At 43.6% G+C, this 17,422-nt stretch overlaps 2 protein-coding genes across 2 annotated transcripts; both read left to right on the top strand.

The window, feature by feature from the left end:
• Positions 1-746: 746 nt before the first annotated feature.
• On the top strand, positions 747-6,322 carry LOC119301337 (protein unc-13 homolog). The gene is made up of 5 exons (XM_037578293.1): positions 747-1,301; positions 2,779-3,642; positions 3,914-4,357; positions 4,778-4,967; positions 5,056-6,322. The coding sequence occupies exons 1-5, from the start codon at positions 792-794 to the stop codon at positions 5,985-5,987; spliced, it is 2,940 nt and encodes a 979-aa protein (XP_037434190.1). The 5' UTR covers positions 747-791; the 3' UTR covers positions 5,988-6,322.
• Positions 6,323-7,365: 1,043 nt separating this feature from the next.
• On the top strand, positions 7,366-10,289 carry LOC119301338 (retinol dehydrogenase 13-like). The gene is made up of 9 exons (XM_037578294.1): positions 7,366-7,645; positions 7,760-7,826; positions 8,120-8,148; positions 8,229-8,437; positions 8,572-8,690; positions 9,133-9,237; positions 9,316-9,382; positions 9,732-9,885; positions 9,992-10,289. Exons 1-9 carry the CDS (start codon positions 7,469-7,471, stop codon positions 10,145-10,147), a joined length of 1,083 nt encoding a protein of 360 aa, XP_037434191.1. The 5' UTR covers positions 7,366-7,468; the 3' UTR covers positions 10,148-10,289.
• Positions 10,290-17,422: the final 7,133 nt, after the last annotated feature.

Genomic DNA, 17,422 nt, shown 5'->3' with positions numbered 1-17,422 from the left:
TTTTGTAAACCTCATATTTTAATATATGTGGCTAATATGTCTTAGATGCTCACCTGGTTTGTAACACCTTCTTTTCTTCTAATTAAAGGCGACCTGAGATTACTTTTGCTTTTGCAAAGTACTTTACTACTTAGAATGAAAATATTATTTTATTCCCCGCAAAAAAGAGAAAATATATCATTTATGCAGATGCCACACGACATATTTCTAACACTATAAAAAAAGGGAGTCCTAAGGGTAAACAATATACTCAATAGTCAAATTTACAAGGGTCCAATTTTATTACTGAGCCCTCGAATGAGAAATAGAATTACCATTCACATCAAATGAAACCCACAAACTCATACACTTATGGTTCACATGAGTGCACATAGTAATAAAAGGTACTCCCGCTATTCGTAAATACTCCTACATGTCGTTTTGGACATCTGGTCAGGTAAATGTCACTTGCATATATTATTAAAAAATTAAATCATTTTCATGAAAAATCTATTTTTAAATGTAGAATTAATTTTTAAAACGTTTTAATTTTCGAAGTTACACAGCTTACTACACTAACTTTGTAGAACAACATGTATAATAACCGAGGTAAAATCGTGGTACATCTAGCAATTCACCATGGGTGTCTCTTCACTTTCTCTCTCCTCATCATCCATCCCTGGGCTGGAGAGCAAAAGCGGCACGCGCATACACACCCCCACCTCCCTCCCTTTCTCTCTCCCCCCACCAGCTAGAGAGAGAGAGAGAGCGAGAGGCAAGCTGCCCTGCCGACCGCCGCCGCTGCCGACGCGATGGCCCGCCTGTTCCGCGACCCCCGCCGCGACTCCGCCTCCTCCTCCTCCAATGGCTTCGCGCCCCCGGCCGCGTCGCCCGCCGCCTCCGCGCTCCCGTCGCCGTTCCCCGACCTCGGCGTGCAGCTCTCCCCGGCCGAGCTCCGCGAGACCGCCTACGAGGTCCTCGTCGCCGCGTCCCGCACCACCGGCGGCAAGCCCCTCACCTACATCCCCCAGGCGGGCCCCGCCTCCCCGGCCTCGGCCTCCTCGGCGTCCTCCGCCAACAGCTCCTCCTCCTCGCTCCAGCGCTCGCTCACCTCGGCCGCCGCCAGCAAGATGAAGAAGGCGCTCGGGCTCAAGTCCTCGGCCTCGTCCAAGGGGGGCAGCCCGGGGAGCGGCGGCGCCGGGGTCAAGGCGGCCCCGCGGCGGCCGGCGACGGTCGGGGAGCTGATGCGGGCGCAGATGCGCGTGTCGGAGCCCGCCGACGCCAGGATCCGGAGGGGCCTCCTCCGCATCGCCGCGGGTCAGGTAGGATCTCTCAGTTGGTTGCGGTTGTTAGCGCGTCAATCCGTGGGATTCGAGCTGAAATGCAGCTTAAAGTTTGCTCATTTGATCGCCATTTTCGTGCTTGCTTGAATTCCGTGTCGGCAGATTGTGGTAGATCTGGGGTGGGTTCAGCGTGCCGCGGCAAAAGCATAGAAAATTTGATCTTCGCTTTGGTTCTACTAGTTTAGTTAGTGTTCTTCGCAGTTAGTTGGAGGGCTCGATAAAGTTCAAATTTACCTGAAAACTGGCGAGTGTGCGAGCCTTTTCTCGAGGGGTGTGAAAATAGTTTTCTTTCCTTTTTTTTAGCTTGAATCTCATAATTGTCGGCTGAAATGGAATAATTCACTTTCCCGTGCATCATTTGATCGTACCATTGATTATATAATAGGATTTTTAATTATATAATTAGTGGGAACCAGAAACCGTGGTAAGTTGCATGATTCTTATCTTGATACCGGGTTTTGCTTCAGTGACGAAGTGCTGTGGAAGTAAGGGGAGGAAATGGGAAAATATACCACAAAAGTGGAGAAATCAATGACATGGATGCTAATCCAGTCCACCATGCAAAGAGCAGTGTATATTAATTGCATCAATGAGGATAAGAAGTTGATGATATACAATAGAACTTCTAACAACTTGCTGAACTATCATTTGCTTTTAGAAGATCGAGGGAAAAAATGTTTGGGGTGAGCTATTACTTATGTCAGTTCCAACAAGTTATTAACTTGACATGCCACTGCAAAATTGCATTTTGCTCTTGCGCCAACAAGAAACAAATAAGCCTCCTCTTTCGCCGTTCTTGCAAGGAATGGAGACAGTATAATGACTCATGACAATGAATTTGACTGCATCCATGAGCATTTCTGTGAGTGCAGAGGTGTGCGTTAGGACTTGTGGAGTAGGTTAAAGAAAATGAAGTGTCATTGGATTGGCTGAATAAGAGGGTGTAATTATGACTGGGTTTTCTTGATACAAACTACACCTTGAGCTTCCTTGGCAACTTGAATTGTATTGGCATTCTGGCAATGCATTAGCAGTGTAGCTTTAGCTGTAGAACTTTGGTTTAATGGATGCATTTCTAGCAATGCTTCTGACATTTTTTTGCTTGGTTGATTCATGAACATGTGAACCGTTGCACACACTAACATCTTCTTTAGTGCTCACATCCATCTCGGTGAACTTCTTTGGAATGCTTGTTTTGGACTTCAGGTTGATGTCAACATGCTAAACATGAACTTTATGTCTATATATGTATGTATACAACCTAATAGTATGTCATCTGCTGCTTCACATTCCTGTAGAGAATAAATTCAGATAAGATTTTTTAGCTAAGATAGTGGAGTCTCTATTGTTTTGATGGTCCTACTAAATCCATGTAAACATTGATGAAATTAATGTCCATTTCTGTAGTCATGTAGAACTTGTGTATACTTACTTTGAACTCCAATTTTCTTGGCAGCTTGGCAGGCGCGCGGAAGCTATGGTTTTACCCTTGGAATTCCTGCAGCAGTTCAAGGCATCAGATTTCCCTGATCTTCAAGAACACGAGGCATGGCAGGGCAGGAACTTAAAGCTTATTGAGGCTGGTTTGCTTGTTCACCCGTTTGTTCCGCTGAACAAATCAGACAGTTCTGCACAACGGCTGAAGCAAATCATACGTGGAGCATATGATAGGCCACTTGAAACTGGGAAAAACTCAGAGTCAATGCAGGTCTTACGCACTGCTGTCACGTCCCTTGCTGGAAGGTCCCATGATGGAACTTCTGATGGATGCCACTGGGCAGATGGTTTCCCCTTGAATCTCCATCTTTACCAAATGTTGGTAGAAGCTTGCTTTGATAGTGATGATAGCACTGTGGTTGACGAGATTGATGAGGTGATTGAGCTCTTGAAGAAGACTTGGGTTATTCTTGGAATTAACCAGATGCTTCATAATCTTTGCTTCGCTTGGGCACTGTTCAATCATTTTGTTATGTCAGGCCAAGTTGATATCGAGCTGCTTTCTGCTGCTGAGAATCAGTTGGTTGAAGTTGCAAAGGATGCCAAAACCACCAAGGATCCAAATTACTGTAAAGTATTGAGTTCAACATTAAGCTCGATAATGGGCTGGACAGAAAAAAGACTTCTGGCGTACCATGAAACATTTAATACAAGTAACATCGAGTCCATGCAAGGTATTGTCTCAATTGGAGTGACAGCTGCAAAGGTGCTTGTTGAAGATATATCCCATGAATACCGCCGTAGGAGGAAAGAAGAGACTGATGTAGCTCGAAGTAGGATAGAAACATATGTAAGGTCTTCACTCCGTACAGCTTTTGCTCAAGTAAGTCCCCTTCCGCTGAAAACTATGCCTTTACCTCGTTTGCTGAAAATGTCCAGTTGCTTCATTAATTATTTTGATTATGTCAACCGCGTCACTGTTCATGCTAGTGCTATTTTGGCAACAAAACTTTTAGAAGTACATTCCTGGTACCTAATCCCCAAGAAATTATTTTGCTGAAACCCAAACAGTACATTTAATAATCTTTTCTTACTAGACAATTTGAGCTGCAAATCTTACAGAAATGTATGTGACACACCTTTCACCTGTACAGAGAATGGAAGAAGCAGATTCAAAGCGATCATCAAGGAACCCTACCCCAGTTATGTCTATCCTTGCAAAGGACATTGGTGACCTAGCAATTAAGGAGAAAAATCTGTACAGTCCAATATTGAAGACATGGCATCCCCTCGCTTCAGGTGTTGCTGTTGCAACGCTTCATTCATGTTATGGAAGTGAGCTGAAGCAGTTCATAGCTGGGCTTACAGAGTTAACCCCGGAGACAGTTCAAGTGCTCAAGTCTGCAGACAAATTAGAAAAGGATCTCGTTAATATTGCTGTCGAAGATTCTGTGGATAGTGATGATGGAGGCAAGTCATTAATCAGAGAGATGCCACCATATGAAGCTGAAAATGCAATTGCTAATCTTGTGAAACTGTGGATAAAAGAAAGGGTGGATAGACTCAAGGGATGGGTTGACCGGAATCTGAAGCAAGAGGTGCTGTTATTTTGCTTTACTGCCATGTCTTATTTTCCCAGTATAAATAGAAACCTTCATAGTTTAGTACTTGATGTTGCATGATGTTATGGCTTGCAAGATTAAGTTACTCTATATCTGCATATGGCTAGTGTTCATGTGGCTAGTTTTCAGTTCGCTGTCAAAAATAAAATAAAATCATGCCACCATATTAGTTTTGTTCCGTCTAGTTGGCACAATAAGAGCTGTGTGTACAAACCCAAGCAATATATTGACTCATGCGTCTTGAGTCTGAACGATCCCTATGTGAGGATTATGCCAACACAATTTGTTGCTCTATAGAAACAATTTTCACAGTAGCAGTTCTGTTAGGTTTAGCTTAAAACATGTGCCTAGTCTAAGTTTTCTGTTCCACTAAGCCTGGCAATATCTTCTATGCAGACATGGAGTCCAGGTGCCAACAGAGATAACTTTGCTCCCTCGTCTGTGGAGATGCTTCGGATTATTGGGGAAACACTGGATGCATTTTTCGAATTGCCCATACCAATGCATCCAGCTCTTCTTCCTGATCTGACAGCAGGTCTGGATAGAAGCTTACAGCTTTATGTGTCTAAAGCAAAATCTGGCTGTGGTAAGTACTACGTACACAAAAGATGGAATCGTTTTCTGTAACTTGGTGTTTGGATGCTGAGTAAAATTTCCCTCTGATTTAATTACAGGGTCAAGGAGTTCTTTTATGCCCGAACTGCCTCCACTAACACGATGTGAGGTTGGCTCTAAACTACTATTCAAGAAAAAGGAGAAGCCACAGAATCCACAGCATCGAGGACCACAGAATGGAGCAACCAATGGAACTGACCCCTTGGGCCTTCCTCAACTTTGTGTGCGCCTGAATACACTTCAGTACATCCGAAGCGAGCTGGAGAACCTAGAGAAGAAGATTAAAACATGCTTGCGGAACGTCGAGTCAGCTCAGGCAGATATTACTAATGGATTGGAGTTCAAGTTTGAACTTTGTCAGGCGGCCTGTCAAGAAGGTATACAACACTTGTGTGAGACGACTGCTTACAAGGTCACCTTTTTCGACTTGGGCCATATTCTGTGGGACACCCTCTACATCGGTGATATTGCATCGAGCAGGGTGGACTTATTGTTGAGAGAGCTTGATCCTATCCTGGAGACAATATCAGGTACGGTGCACATCAAGGTGCGGAACCGTGCCATAACGGCATTGATGAAAGCCACATTCGACGGCTTCTTGCTGGTTATCCTTGCTGGTGGGCCTCTGCGTGCTTTTACCCGGCAGGACTCTCAGATAATAGAGGGCGACTTCAGGTCCCTCAGAGACCTGTTTCTGGCCGACGGAGATGGTTTGCCGGAGGAGCTGGTCGACAAGGCGTCCTCCCAGGTAAAGAATGTCCTGCCCCTCCTACGAACAGACTCGGAAGGCCTCATCGAGCGGTTCAAACGACTGATTGCCGATTCGGATCAAAGCCGAACTGCCTCCAGGGGCAAGTTGCCGATGCCAACGACTACAGGCCACTGGAGTCCAAATGATGCGAACACGGTCCTGCGGGTCCTGTGCTACCGGCACGAGGAGGCGGCTACAAGGTTCCTCAAGAAAACCTATGGCCTTCCCAAGAAGCTTTGACGCATGGGATGACAGCTCATGACACACAGGTTGTACATTTCCAGCCGCCGCCGCTATCTATCACAACAGATATTTGCTCGGGATAATGTATTGGGTATGGCACGACCCTGCGAGTAACACCATTGTAAAGGTTCCACAGAGGGGAGGGGGTTTTGTTTTTCTTTTCTCACCCTTTTTTGGAGGGTGGGGGTATTTGTTGATTATTATTTGTATACATGTTTCTCTGACCCAGTTCTTTTGCTGATGTTAGCCTTTGTGCGCCCGTGTTTGTAACAGATATATCTCGATTCCGTTTTACTAGTTTGCAACAGGTATATCCATTCATCTTTGTGAATAAGTTATGTGTTTTGTGTTGGCATGGCCCCGTTCGTTTGGCGCTCGTTTTAGCTTGCTGTATGCAATGCACTGCGTTTTGGCATTTCATTGGTTCTTGGCTCCTCGCTCTCCTGTTTGTAAAACTCTGTGTTGTAGATGTTCTTGGTTAAGGAGAACCAACATGTGGTTGGTTGATCAGTAGGGCAGTACTATCAGGGTTCAAACCCTAGGTTTTTACGCTTTGGTGCCTCATAATGGTGGAATATTCATTCAGTGGGAGGTGATGTTCTTGTCGATAGCGAGGTGTCCATGATGACTTTGTCAACCTCAAGACTTGTTGGCTTAGTTTTTTGGATGTGTTTATAGGGATTAGGTGTTGTAACCGCAATAATTTAAAGTTTTCATATAAGCACAAGGGTAACAATCTTGCAAATTTATATGCATTGTAACCGCAGGGCGCAGGCTATAACTTTAAAGGGCAGCCCCAGTGCATGTAGCTCCCGCTTGCGTAGGCTATAACTTTGAGCAACTAAATTTGGATTGACCCGCTTGTTTCGGTGGGCTGACGGTGACCGGCTCCCCTAGCCCAATTTTTTTTGTGAAGCAGACCTAGAAGTCATCGACCTTGAAATTATGGGCCGGATCAGTGTCCCAATGAGTAACGTTCGTCCATTCCCATCATGACATGTCATTCAAACGGTGAAGCTCATAGTTTAGCTAAGCATGCACTCTCTCTCGGTGCGAGGCGCCACATGTAGTTGGCTAAGCCTCATAATCCGAATTGTATCCCACTCCATATGGATTATGATCAATAAAGCTTAGCTTTGTCTAAAAAAAAGATTTGCCATGAATGTTTATTAGGAAGATACTAACATGTCTGTGTAAAATTTTGGTCAGAAACGCTGCATGTTTCTAGCGCACAATTTGTTTTCGAGTGGAAGTATTAGAAAAATGTGTTTGGTTGGATGTCTGGGCCTGAGAAAAACGTAGACTCAACAAAACATGTATTCAAAATAAGAAAACACGGTTTGGATGTCTGGACCAGGCAGTTTGCCAACTCGCTCCCCGCAGCTTCCAGCAAGGATCCAGCCGTTCGTTTGAGTTGACGCAGTGACTCCGGGTCCACGGGTCCACGACGCCGCCATCGCCAGACCCGCCGCCCCGCCATGGACCGCGACGCGCTCCGCATGGTCTGCTCGCCCCAGTTCTGGCGCATGGGCGTCCTGTGGACCCTCTCCCTCCTCTACTCCTACCTCCTCCTCTTCCTCCGTGGCCGGACCGCCGCCCCTCGCCGCCGGGAAGACGTAGGTCGCGGCGGCCGTCCCATCTGCGTGGTCACCGGGGTAATCTGGAACTGCCCTACCAGTCACGCCCGCCTATTTTATCGTATTTTACTGTACTGTTTTCCATGGTGCGCGGCCTTCTCACGGTGCTCCGTCCATGGCGCGTGCTCGCAGGCGACGTCGGGGCTCGGCCGGGCGGCTGCGGCGGCGCTGGCACGGGAGGGATACCATGTCGTGCTCGGTGAGTCGCGCGTGTCTTGTCGTGCTCGTGCGGGCATTTCGTCGAGCACTTGGCGCGCCTGGTCTCGTGCAAAATAGAGTGCCCTTTGTTGAACGCTATATATCTGACATTCGATGAATCTGCAAACGCGGATGTCATGTTTCATGTCATTATTCACCACCTGCTCTACAGATAAATTGATTCTCTGCTGCATCTTGAATTCTCGATTAGGTTCATGTTCATTCTTTATTTTGTCCTTGCTGTGGGACTTGTATTCAGCGGACTAAAATGATACATGTTCTATTTTGCCTCAGCTGGGCGTTCTGCGCAATTGCTGAGTGAGGTATTGTTTGCCGCTTCGGTTGGGTGTCTGTTTGCTTCTGTTTGCCATTATCATCACTGCTGCACTCTATGTAAAACCAGACTGCTAAAGAAATTCATAGGCAACAGCCGGATGCCTGTCTTGAAGCCTTTCAAGTGGACTTGTCATCCCACAGGTCAATTAAGAAGTTTGAAGCTTCGCTCAATCAGTGGATTCGGGATTCGAATCTGGAGCCTTCCATTCAGCTTTTGATTAATAATGCTGGGATGCTTGCAAAATCACACAGAGTTACTGAGGATGGGATTGATGAGTACGTGCTTTCCTTGGAATTATTCTTGTGAAAGAATTATGTGGCTTCAAACCACATGTTCTCTTAATATCAGCATTATGCTTTCTTTTATCTAGCCAATTCTCTAAGTGAACCTTAATGTATGTGACTTTCAGAGTGATGCAGACAAACTACATTGGTCCATTTATCCTGACCAGCATTCTTTTACCACTGCTGAAGAACAGCCCGGTACCTTCCCGGGTGGTTAATCTAACATCTTTCACACACAGATGTGGTAAGTTTGAAGTTTTTCCTATTGTATATAGTACACCAACTGTACGAACTTTTTCTCAACCTATTTTGAACTATTGTTGCGGACATTGCCACATTATGTAAATTTTTGTATTTCATATATTAGTTTGCATCTATCTGACATAGAACTGGACATTGGTCAGGTGTCTAGGTGCGTGAGTGCATGCCAAGCCCACCTATCTGTTTATTTTGTTTGCATCTATCTGTTGAATTATGTTGCCACTCCCTATGGATTTCTTGGTTGTAGTAGCTCCATTGCCAAAATGTAGTGGACCACATATTTCCCTGTTGCGTCTATTTTGAATCTGGTATACTATGTGTACTATTTGCTCTTGCAGCTGGTCACATCGTACCACCATTCTAACAGTTTCCCTCTCCCCGTACACATTCTCTTTGATTAACACGTGCAATTATTATATCTCCAGTGTCAGAAATTGATGTGTCCGAGGAGGCACTGCAAGGAGTGAAGTTTGGTCAGCATTCAGTTGGGGGAAGTTACCCCTTAGCTAGTACTTACGAGTATACCAAATGTACGCCTCTTGCTTTAGTATTCACTTCATGCAGCTCTTATCTACAGAATCTATCTGTCTCATTTTTTCCCATTGCAGTTTGTTTACTTATGTTCTCATATGAACTTCATCGACAACTTCACATCTCTTCTGGTATCTCTGTCATGTATGTGCCATTTAGTCCTGTCGTGTGTTTTCCCCTTCCATTTATTCTTCATGCAGTCGTATTTGATTCACATGATGAGATGTGTAGCAGCGCTTTTTGCCCATTGCCCACCAAGTAAACCTCTACTAAAACATGTCTGACCCAAATGTCAAAGTCCTTGCAAAATTATGTTCTTCTGTAGTTCTGTTGTCTTTTCCTTTTTACCGAAACTCGTTAATTATCTTTGGTACAAGGATGGATTTCGAAGGCTCATCTCTCTGTCGTGCTATGCACCTTAAGCCCTTTTAGTTGTTTTATCATTTGAGTTTGTTTATTCTCGTGTTTAAAGTCTTAAATTTCATGCTTATAGGGCTGCGGATCCAGGTGTGGTAGAAACACGCATCATGCGGGAGCTCCCTCCATGCCTTTCTCGGTTCGCGTTCTTTATTCTGCGCACCCTGAATCTCCTACAGCAGCCAGATACGGGGATTGATGCTGTCCTTGACGCAGCCTTGGCGCCGCGGGTAACCTTCCTGTCAAAACCCTCTCAAAGCTTCTGCCATTTCGCAATGAAAAAAAAGATGCATCAACGTCTAGTACCATCTCTGAGTTTTAGTTGTTATATCGCAGGAAGCATCTGGGAAGTATTTTTTTGGAGGGAAGGGAAGAACCATCAGGTCTTCCGTGCTGTCCTATGACATCGAGATAGCCAAGAAGCTGTGGGCAGCATCTTCAGCGTTGCTCCGGGAACTGCGGCTTAGAGACTGTGAATCGAGGACTGGTTGAACCAGCTTGTAAATTTGACATCGTTAGAGCATCTCTAGCAGTCCCTTCAGGAACATATAAAATTGGAACGATACAGAGAGCATCTCTAGCAGATCCCCTAAAAGTCATATTTGAGGGATTTTTTGGGGTTTTGGGGAATTAAGCCTTATCTAACAAATCCTATATTTCCTAAAAAATATATAAGGAATTAAGACACTTCCTGGAAACGGATTCAATACCGAGAGTGATTTCTCTCCACGATACCAAGCTCCAGACCAACATTTTCCTCTTGAAATCGCTCGCCCCGTGAAACATACATACCGGCTTGCTCAACATACATACCGGCTTGCTCACAGTGAAAAAGAAACAACGACAAAGGAGTGACCTCTAGGAGCTCGACCACGACGGTTCTTCCTCTCCCCGCTCGCCATCATCTCCGCTAATCGTTTCCTGCTCGGTGCTCGCCACCGCTGCCCCTCCTCTCCCGCTCGCAACTGTTGCCCCTGCCTGAATCCCAATTCTTTTTGTCGATACCCAATTCATCAACAGAACATCCAGACGTGAAATTGGTATTGCCTCCTTTGTTGAATTTCATGTGCAAGCAAACAATAGATTTGGTATTGTAGCATATTTCCGAAACAACACTGATTTGGTATTAGACCCAATGTAGTTCAGAGGCTCTCAATACATACATACAAACGGAGCGTGAATGTCATTGCATATCTGAGTGTTTTGGCCCTTAGCTGTTCACGGTACCAGCCTTGAATCAATCGACACATTGTAGCTTTTGATGCGGTAGTGATTGACACTGATTTGTACCAAGCACCTGCCCTTGTGCTCTTGCTCATATTGGGTGCTTCTTCATATTAATATTGTTTAAAATTGACTTAATTTTTTCAAACTCCAAAGTAAAAATTAGATACTAAATTCATTGGGATATCCTCCTATGTGGGCTATGAGGAGATGATCATTTGAAGACTTTTAGGCAGCCCAAAGAGGTGCAAAAGCCCACTACCTATTAGGATTATGACTAGGGTCATTTTCTGAAGGAAATATGTCCTAGAGGCAATAATAAAGTTGTTATTTTATATTTCCTTATTCATGATAAAGGTTTATTATTAATGCTAGAATTGTATTGATCGGAAACTTAAATACATGTGTGAATACATAAACAAATACCGTGTCCCTAGTAAGCCTCTACTAGACTAGGTCGTTGATCGAAGATGGTTAAGGTTTCCTAACCATAGACATGTCTTGTCATTTGATAACGAGATCACATCATTAGGAGAATGATGTGATGGACAAGACCCATCCGTTAGCTTAGCATATTGATCGTTCAGTTTATTGCTATTGCTTTCTTCATGTCAAATACATATTCCTCCGACTATGAGATTATGCAACTCCCGGATACTGGAGGAATACCTTGTGTACTATCAAACGTCACAACGTAACTGGGTGGTCATAAATATGCTCTACAGGTATCTCCGAAGGTGTTTGTTGAGTTGGCATAGATCGAGATTATGATTTGTCACTCCGAGTATCGAAGAGGTATCTCTGGGCCCTCTCGGTAATACACATCATAAGCTTGCAAGCAAATGACTAAGGAATTAGTTACGGATGATGTGTTACAGAACAAGTAAAGAGACTTTCCGGTAATGAGATTGAACTAGGTATGAAGATACCGACGATCGAATCTCGGGCAAGTAACATACCGATGGACAAAGGGAATTACGTATGTTGTCATAACGGTTCGACCGATAAAGATATTCGTAGAATATGTAGGAGCCAATATGGGCATCCAGGTTCCGCTATTGGTTATTAATCGGAGAGGTGTCTCGGTCATGTCTACATAGTTCTCGAACCCGTAAGATCCGCACGCTTAACGTTCATTGACGATATAGTGTTATATGAGTTATATGATTTGGCGACCGAATGTTGTTAGAAGTCCTGAATGAGATCACGGACATGACGAGGAGTCTCGAAATGGTCGAGAGGTAAAGATTTATATATATGACGATGGTACTCGGACACCGGAAGTGTTTCAGAGGGTACCAGGTAATTATCGTGTCACCGAAAGGAGTTTCGGGCATCCCCGGCAAAGTTATGGGCCTTATGGGACAAGTGAGAGAACACACAAGCCCACAAGGGGCTGGTGCACCCTCTATAGGGGCCGGCCCTATGGGGAGGGAAAGGAAAGGGAGAAGGAAAGGAAAGTGTGGACTTGGACTTCCACTTCCTCCCCTCTCCCCCTCTTTCCTTTTCCCCTTGTCCATACAAGGAAAGGGGGGTGCAGGAGGACAGGAGCCCTAGGGCCGGCGCCCTGGCTGCCCTGGGTGCCTCCCTCTCCCCTCCCACCTATATATACATGGGGAGGGGTGCCACACAAGGACACTTTTGGGAAAGTAGCATGCAATTTCAAAAAAATTCTACGCTTACGCAAGATCTATCTAGGAGATGCATAGCAACGAGAGGGGGAGAGTGTGTCCATGTACCCACGTAGACCGAAAGCGGAAGCGTTTGACAATGCGTTTGATGTAGTCGAACTTCTTCTCATTTTGACCGATCAAGCACCGAACGTACGACACCTCCGAGTTCTGCACACGTTCAGCTCGATGACGTCCCTCGAACTCTTGATCCAGCAAAGTGTCAAGGGAGAGTTTTGTCAACACAACAGCGTGATGACGGTGATGGTGAAGTGATCTACGCAGGGCTTCGCCTAAGCACTACGACAATATGACCGGAGGCGTAAACTATGGAGGGGGGCGCCGCACACGGCTAACAATCGTTGTTGTGGCACTATTCTAATCCTAGGATTAGAATAACTATTTGGATCACAGAGCGCTATATAGGGGCGATTTGCTGTTCCTGAGATCACGTAAAAAAATCCCGACAAATCATCCCCCACCTCTCGCCCTTCCCTGGACACCGACTAATCCGCCGCCGCCCCCGACCCCTCGCATCGCCGCCCCCGACCCCTCGCATCGCCGCCCCCGACCCCTCGCATCGCCGCCTACGCCCAGACCCCGCACACCGCCACCGCCGAACACCCCCCCCGCCCCTGACCCCGCCCGCCGCCGCTGTCGCCCCAGCAATTGAAGGCGCTGCCGCCCCAGGAAACCCCCAATCCCAATTTGTCAGCGCGGCCTCGGACCCCGCCAGCACCCTGCGCGTAGGCGTCTCCACCGCCCAGCGCGACCCCTTCACCACCAACATCACGCCGCCACCATCCCACGCGCCGCCACAGCAACTACCGCCCTCCGTGAGCGCCGGTGCGCATGGATCCGGCGGGATCCCGACCGGACTTGTCCAGGGATGACCTTTGCGGGCATTATGGTCACCGCGGACTGCGCCCAACCATCACAGTGGACTGCTCTGCATCACCGGCGGGTTGGCCTGCGACTGCTACCGAGCCCAGCGAACTGGATCCGCCGTTTCTCACGCGTGAGAGGTGGTGCTTCTCGGGCGAGCCCCTCCGTCCTCGACCACGCTGCGCCGATGACGCCTTGCTCCCTCTTGTTCCTCCTCCATCCCCCGAGCACAACTTCGACGATCTTGTCGACCGGCGAGCCATCTGTCCCTACTGCTGCATCACCCCGCCCCATCCCCTACCTGTGCTACCACCATCCCAGTTGCCCCCAGCGCCAGTGCCGAAGGGCGCCCTGCAAAATCCCTTCTCCGGTCGATGTAGTTTGTGCCTCCCACGATCACATCAACAGAAGTCCCCCGTGCGGGCTCCCGTCGTCGCTCCCTGTCCCCCATCAGCGAGGATGACAGAATCTCGTGGCGCACGCATTGGAGCAGTTTAGTTTCTGTTGTGTGGGCGTGAGTTGCTGTGTGAGCCCCAAAAATGACATTTATCAAATGTTGGGTATTTGTATAAAGAATTGTTTGTAGAATTTTGTTGTGTTTATTAAAAATACAAAAGTTCACCATACGAACTTGTGCAGTTCAATTTGTACTAAAAAGATAGAAAATAAAACAACAGTAAAGTTCACTAAAAAAATAAAACAACAGTAAAGTTCACAAAAATCATGGAAAAAGATGATTGTGTTATTTTCGGCGTTTGCTCATATGACGAGTTTAAATGTAGAAGCTTAGATATTTTTGGTTGAAACATATGGAAACAATATTTACAATGTGAAAAGGTAAATTCAATAGTAATCCATTTTTTCATCTATAAAATACAAAACTAAGAACTTCAAATTTAAATAACACATTAGTTCGATGTCTATATAAAGAAATAGATTTTCCCTATTTCTAAACGATAAAACCAAGGTCAAATTAAAAATAACAGAGTAGTTATGCTCATTAATTTTTTTGATTTTTCTCGTTTCTAAAAAATAACCAATTTATTTAAAAGTTAGATTTTCCTCATTTCTAAAAATAAGAGAGAAGGCCAACTCAAATAACAGAGTAGTTCAAAAAAAGTTTATAAAAATAGATTTTTAGAAAAAAAACTAGAAAACTTGAAATATCTGAGAAGGTCAAAAAAACATGGAAGTTCAAATTTGAAAATGCTAGAAGATTAATTTGAAATAACCGAGAAGGTCAAAAAACCATGAAGTTCAAATATAAAGACCTAGAAAATTATTAGCTTATTTAAAACCATATTTTTCTAAGAAGTTCAATGTAAAAGAAAAGAGAAGTTCGAAGGTTAAAAAACTTGGATGTTTTATCGTTACAAAATAATAAAATGAACAAATTGAAATTAAAAAAAAGGAAAAACTAAAGTCTCAAATTATTTTCTTGTTTTAAAAAAACAAAAGTTCAAAATAAAATAACGACATGGTTCGATGTTTATTAAAAAAACTAGGGTTAAAAGTTTCGCATAATAAAATGATGAAGTTCAAATTAAAATAAATGAGAAGTTGACGTATACGGGAAACTCAAATTATTACCGTCTCTAAGCAAGATAAAATTGTGAAGTGCAATTTTAAAAAAAAATGTTTGATGCTTATTTAAAAACATATTTATTTCTAAGAATAAGGCTAAGAAGTTCAAATTAAAATAACATAGAAGTTTGAAGTATATAAAAAACTCAGATTTGTTGCTAGAAGTGCACGTGCTCCTTCGTGCATGGTTCAGAATTTATATCCCGGGACATCCGACCTCCAATTACATGTGTTAAAATGGCAAAAATTGATGTCCGACCTTCAATTGTGTGTAATTTGATGTATACACAAAAACGTGACAGAATTTCATAGTGAAAACAGTGGGAAGTTCAAGTACTGCAAGGGATGCATTTCAAATGAGAATAAAAAGTATAGAAAAATAAAAGCTTAAAAGGTTTGTTGAAAGAAGTTCAAGTGCTCTGTCCGGGGAAGTTCAAAAATTCTTACGAGAGAGGTTCACCTTGTATTTCCAAGTTCGAGTTTTTCCATATAAAAATCCAATACAATTCTTTACTCAAAAATATAAAAAGTTGAAGTTCAAATTGAAACAACAGAGAAGTTCGTAGTTTATTAAAACCTAGGATTTACCCATTCAAAAAATAAAAAACACAACGCCATTTTTTGCACTTTTAAAAACAACTCATAAATGAAAAAAATGGTTGCTAGAAGTTCAAGTGCTTAGCGAGGAAAAGTTAAAAAATTCTTGTGAGAGAGGTTCACCGTGTATTTAGATGTCCAAAATACATAAAAAATATGTTGTTTTTTGTGTTTTAAAATAACTCTCTCAAAGCAGAGAGAAGTTCAACGTGATAACAACCGAAAGTTCACGTACTACATGGTGTGTGTTTCATATAAGAAAAATACAATAAAGTGAAACAGAGTGAAGTTCAAACAGACATGCCCCAGAAGTTCAACTACTTCATGCAGTGCAAAAGGTAGCACTTCAAAAACAAAGTGAAGTTTAAACAGACATGCCCCAGAAGCTCTACTACTTCACGCAGTGCATTTTCGTTCGCGATGAACGCAGAAATCATGATCTCGCTATTTTTCTAATTTACCTCAAAACGGCAGGAATATTATTTGTGTAAATTCAAGTCCTCTGTCGGAGAAAGTTAAAAAAATTGTGAGAGAGGTTTGTACAAAAGAAATATCATTTGTGTAACATTGACGAACAGATGAGAAAATTACAAACGAAAATACGTCATAGAAGTTCAACGTGAAAATAGCAGGAAGTTCAACTACTACAGAAAATGAATTTCAAATGAAAAACTTTTAAAATCGTCGCGAGTATGAAAAACGATTAATACGGGAAAGTTGCATGTTTACAGCAGCTTTCCATCGGTATATCACCCGCTCAATTCCCGTGAGTGGATGGAGAGCTACGAGCAGTGGATGAAGATCTATTAGCAAAAAAATCACGTGAAAAACAGAGTGAAGTTCAGGAACACGCACCGAGAAGTTCCGGTTCTTCACGCAGTGCATTTTCGAAGAATCTGTTTCACGATAGAGGCAGAACGAACGATCCTACCATTTTCGAAATTACTTGAAAACGGCTAGGAATAAGAGAAAACCATCAACATGAAAAAGTTTCGTATTTTACGTAGCTTTTCAATGGTATATTATTTGCCCAATTCCGATAAAGTTTGTAGAAATTACGGCGAAAATATGTTTTTCTCCATTTTTGAAACTGACTTAAAACCATAAAGAATTAGGAGAAACAATACATACCAAAAAGTTTCGCATTTGTTCAAGCTTTCCAACGCCATATCATTTGCTGCATTCGACGCACGGTTAAAAAATTACTCGAAAATACGAACTCGGTAGGACTTGGACCATTTTCCAAATTACTCTTAAACCATTCAAAATTAGAAAAAAAAACTTTCAAGATGAAAAAGTAGCACATTTTCATAAGCTTTCCAACACCATATCATATGCCTCCATTGGATTAGCCGTTTAGAAATGACATCGAAAAAACTAACTCAGCTGTTCAGTTTACGAAATTATACATTTTTTCAAATTACTCTTTAACCATAGGGAATTAGAGAAAACTTTCAATATGTGGAAGGAGCGGTTTTGCAGCAGCTTTCGAACGCCATATTATATGCCTCATTCCGATAAATGGTTTAGAAATGCGATCGAAAATACGATTCATGTTTTTTGTGTGAAGAAAAAACGATTTTCAAAACTGCTCTTAAACCGCTTATATTTTGCCAAAAATTTAACTTGGGTCATGATACTGATGTTCATAGCTTTCCAACGGTATATCGCAAGCCCCGTTTAGGCAATGTTGGTGGAAGTTCAACCTAGTTCACAGGGAAGTTCAACGTACTACTAGCGAGGCAGGTCAGGTTGTGATCAGAATATTATTCTGATCTCGTGATCAGAATAGTGTTCATATATATAT

This window comes from Triticum dicoccoides, chromosome 5A, assembly GCF_002162155.2.
Source record: "Triticum dicoccoides isolate Atlit2015 ecotype Zavitan chromosome 5A, WEW_v2.0, whole genome shotgun sequence".
Taxonomy (NCBI): domain Eukaryota; kingdom Viridiplantae; phylum Streptophyta; class Magnoliopsida; order Poales; family Poaceae; genus Triticum; species Triticum dicoccoides.
This window is presented reverse-complemented; position numbering and strand designations above follow the sequence as displayed.

Coding starts and splice junctions, on each gene's coding strand:
- LOC119301337 (XM_037578293.1), top strand. CDS start 792: ATGGCCCGCCTGTTCCGCGACCCCCGCCGCGACTCCGCCTCCTCCTCC. Junction 1,302..2,778: donor TCCGCATCGCCGCGGGTCAG/GTAGGATCTCTC, acceptor TTTTCTTGGCAG/CTTGGCAGGCGCGCGGAAGC. Junction 3,643..3,913: donor TCCGTACAGCTTTTGCTCAA/GTAAGTCCCCTT, acceptor TCACCTGTACAG/AGAATGGAAGAAGCAGATTC.
- LOC119301338 (XM_037578294.1), top strand. CDS start 7,469: ATGGACCGCGACGCGCTCCGCATGGTCTGCTCGCCCCAGTTCTGGCGC. Junction 8,438..8,571: donor ACTGAGGATGGGATTGATGA/GTACGTGCTTTC, acceptor TGTGACTTTCAG/AGTGATGCAGACAAACTACA. Junction 9,383..9,731: donor TCTTCTGGTATCTCTGTCAT/GTATGTGCCATT, acceptor TCATGCTTATAG/GGCTGCGGATCCAGGTGTGG.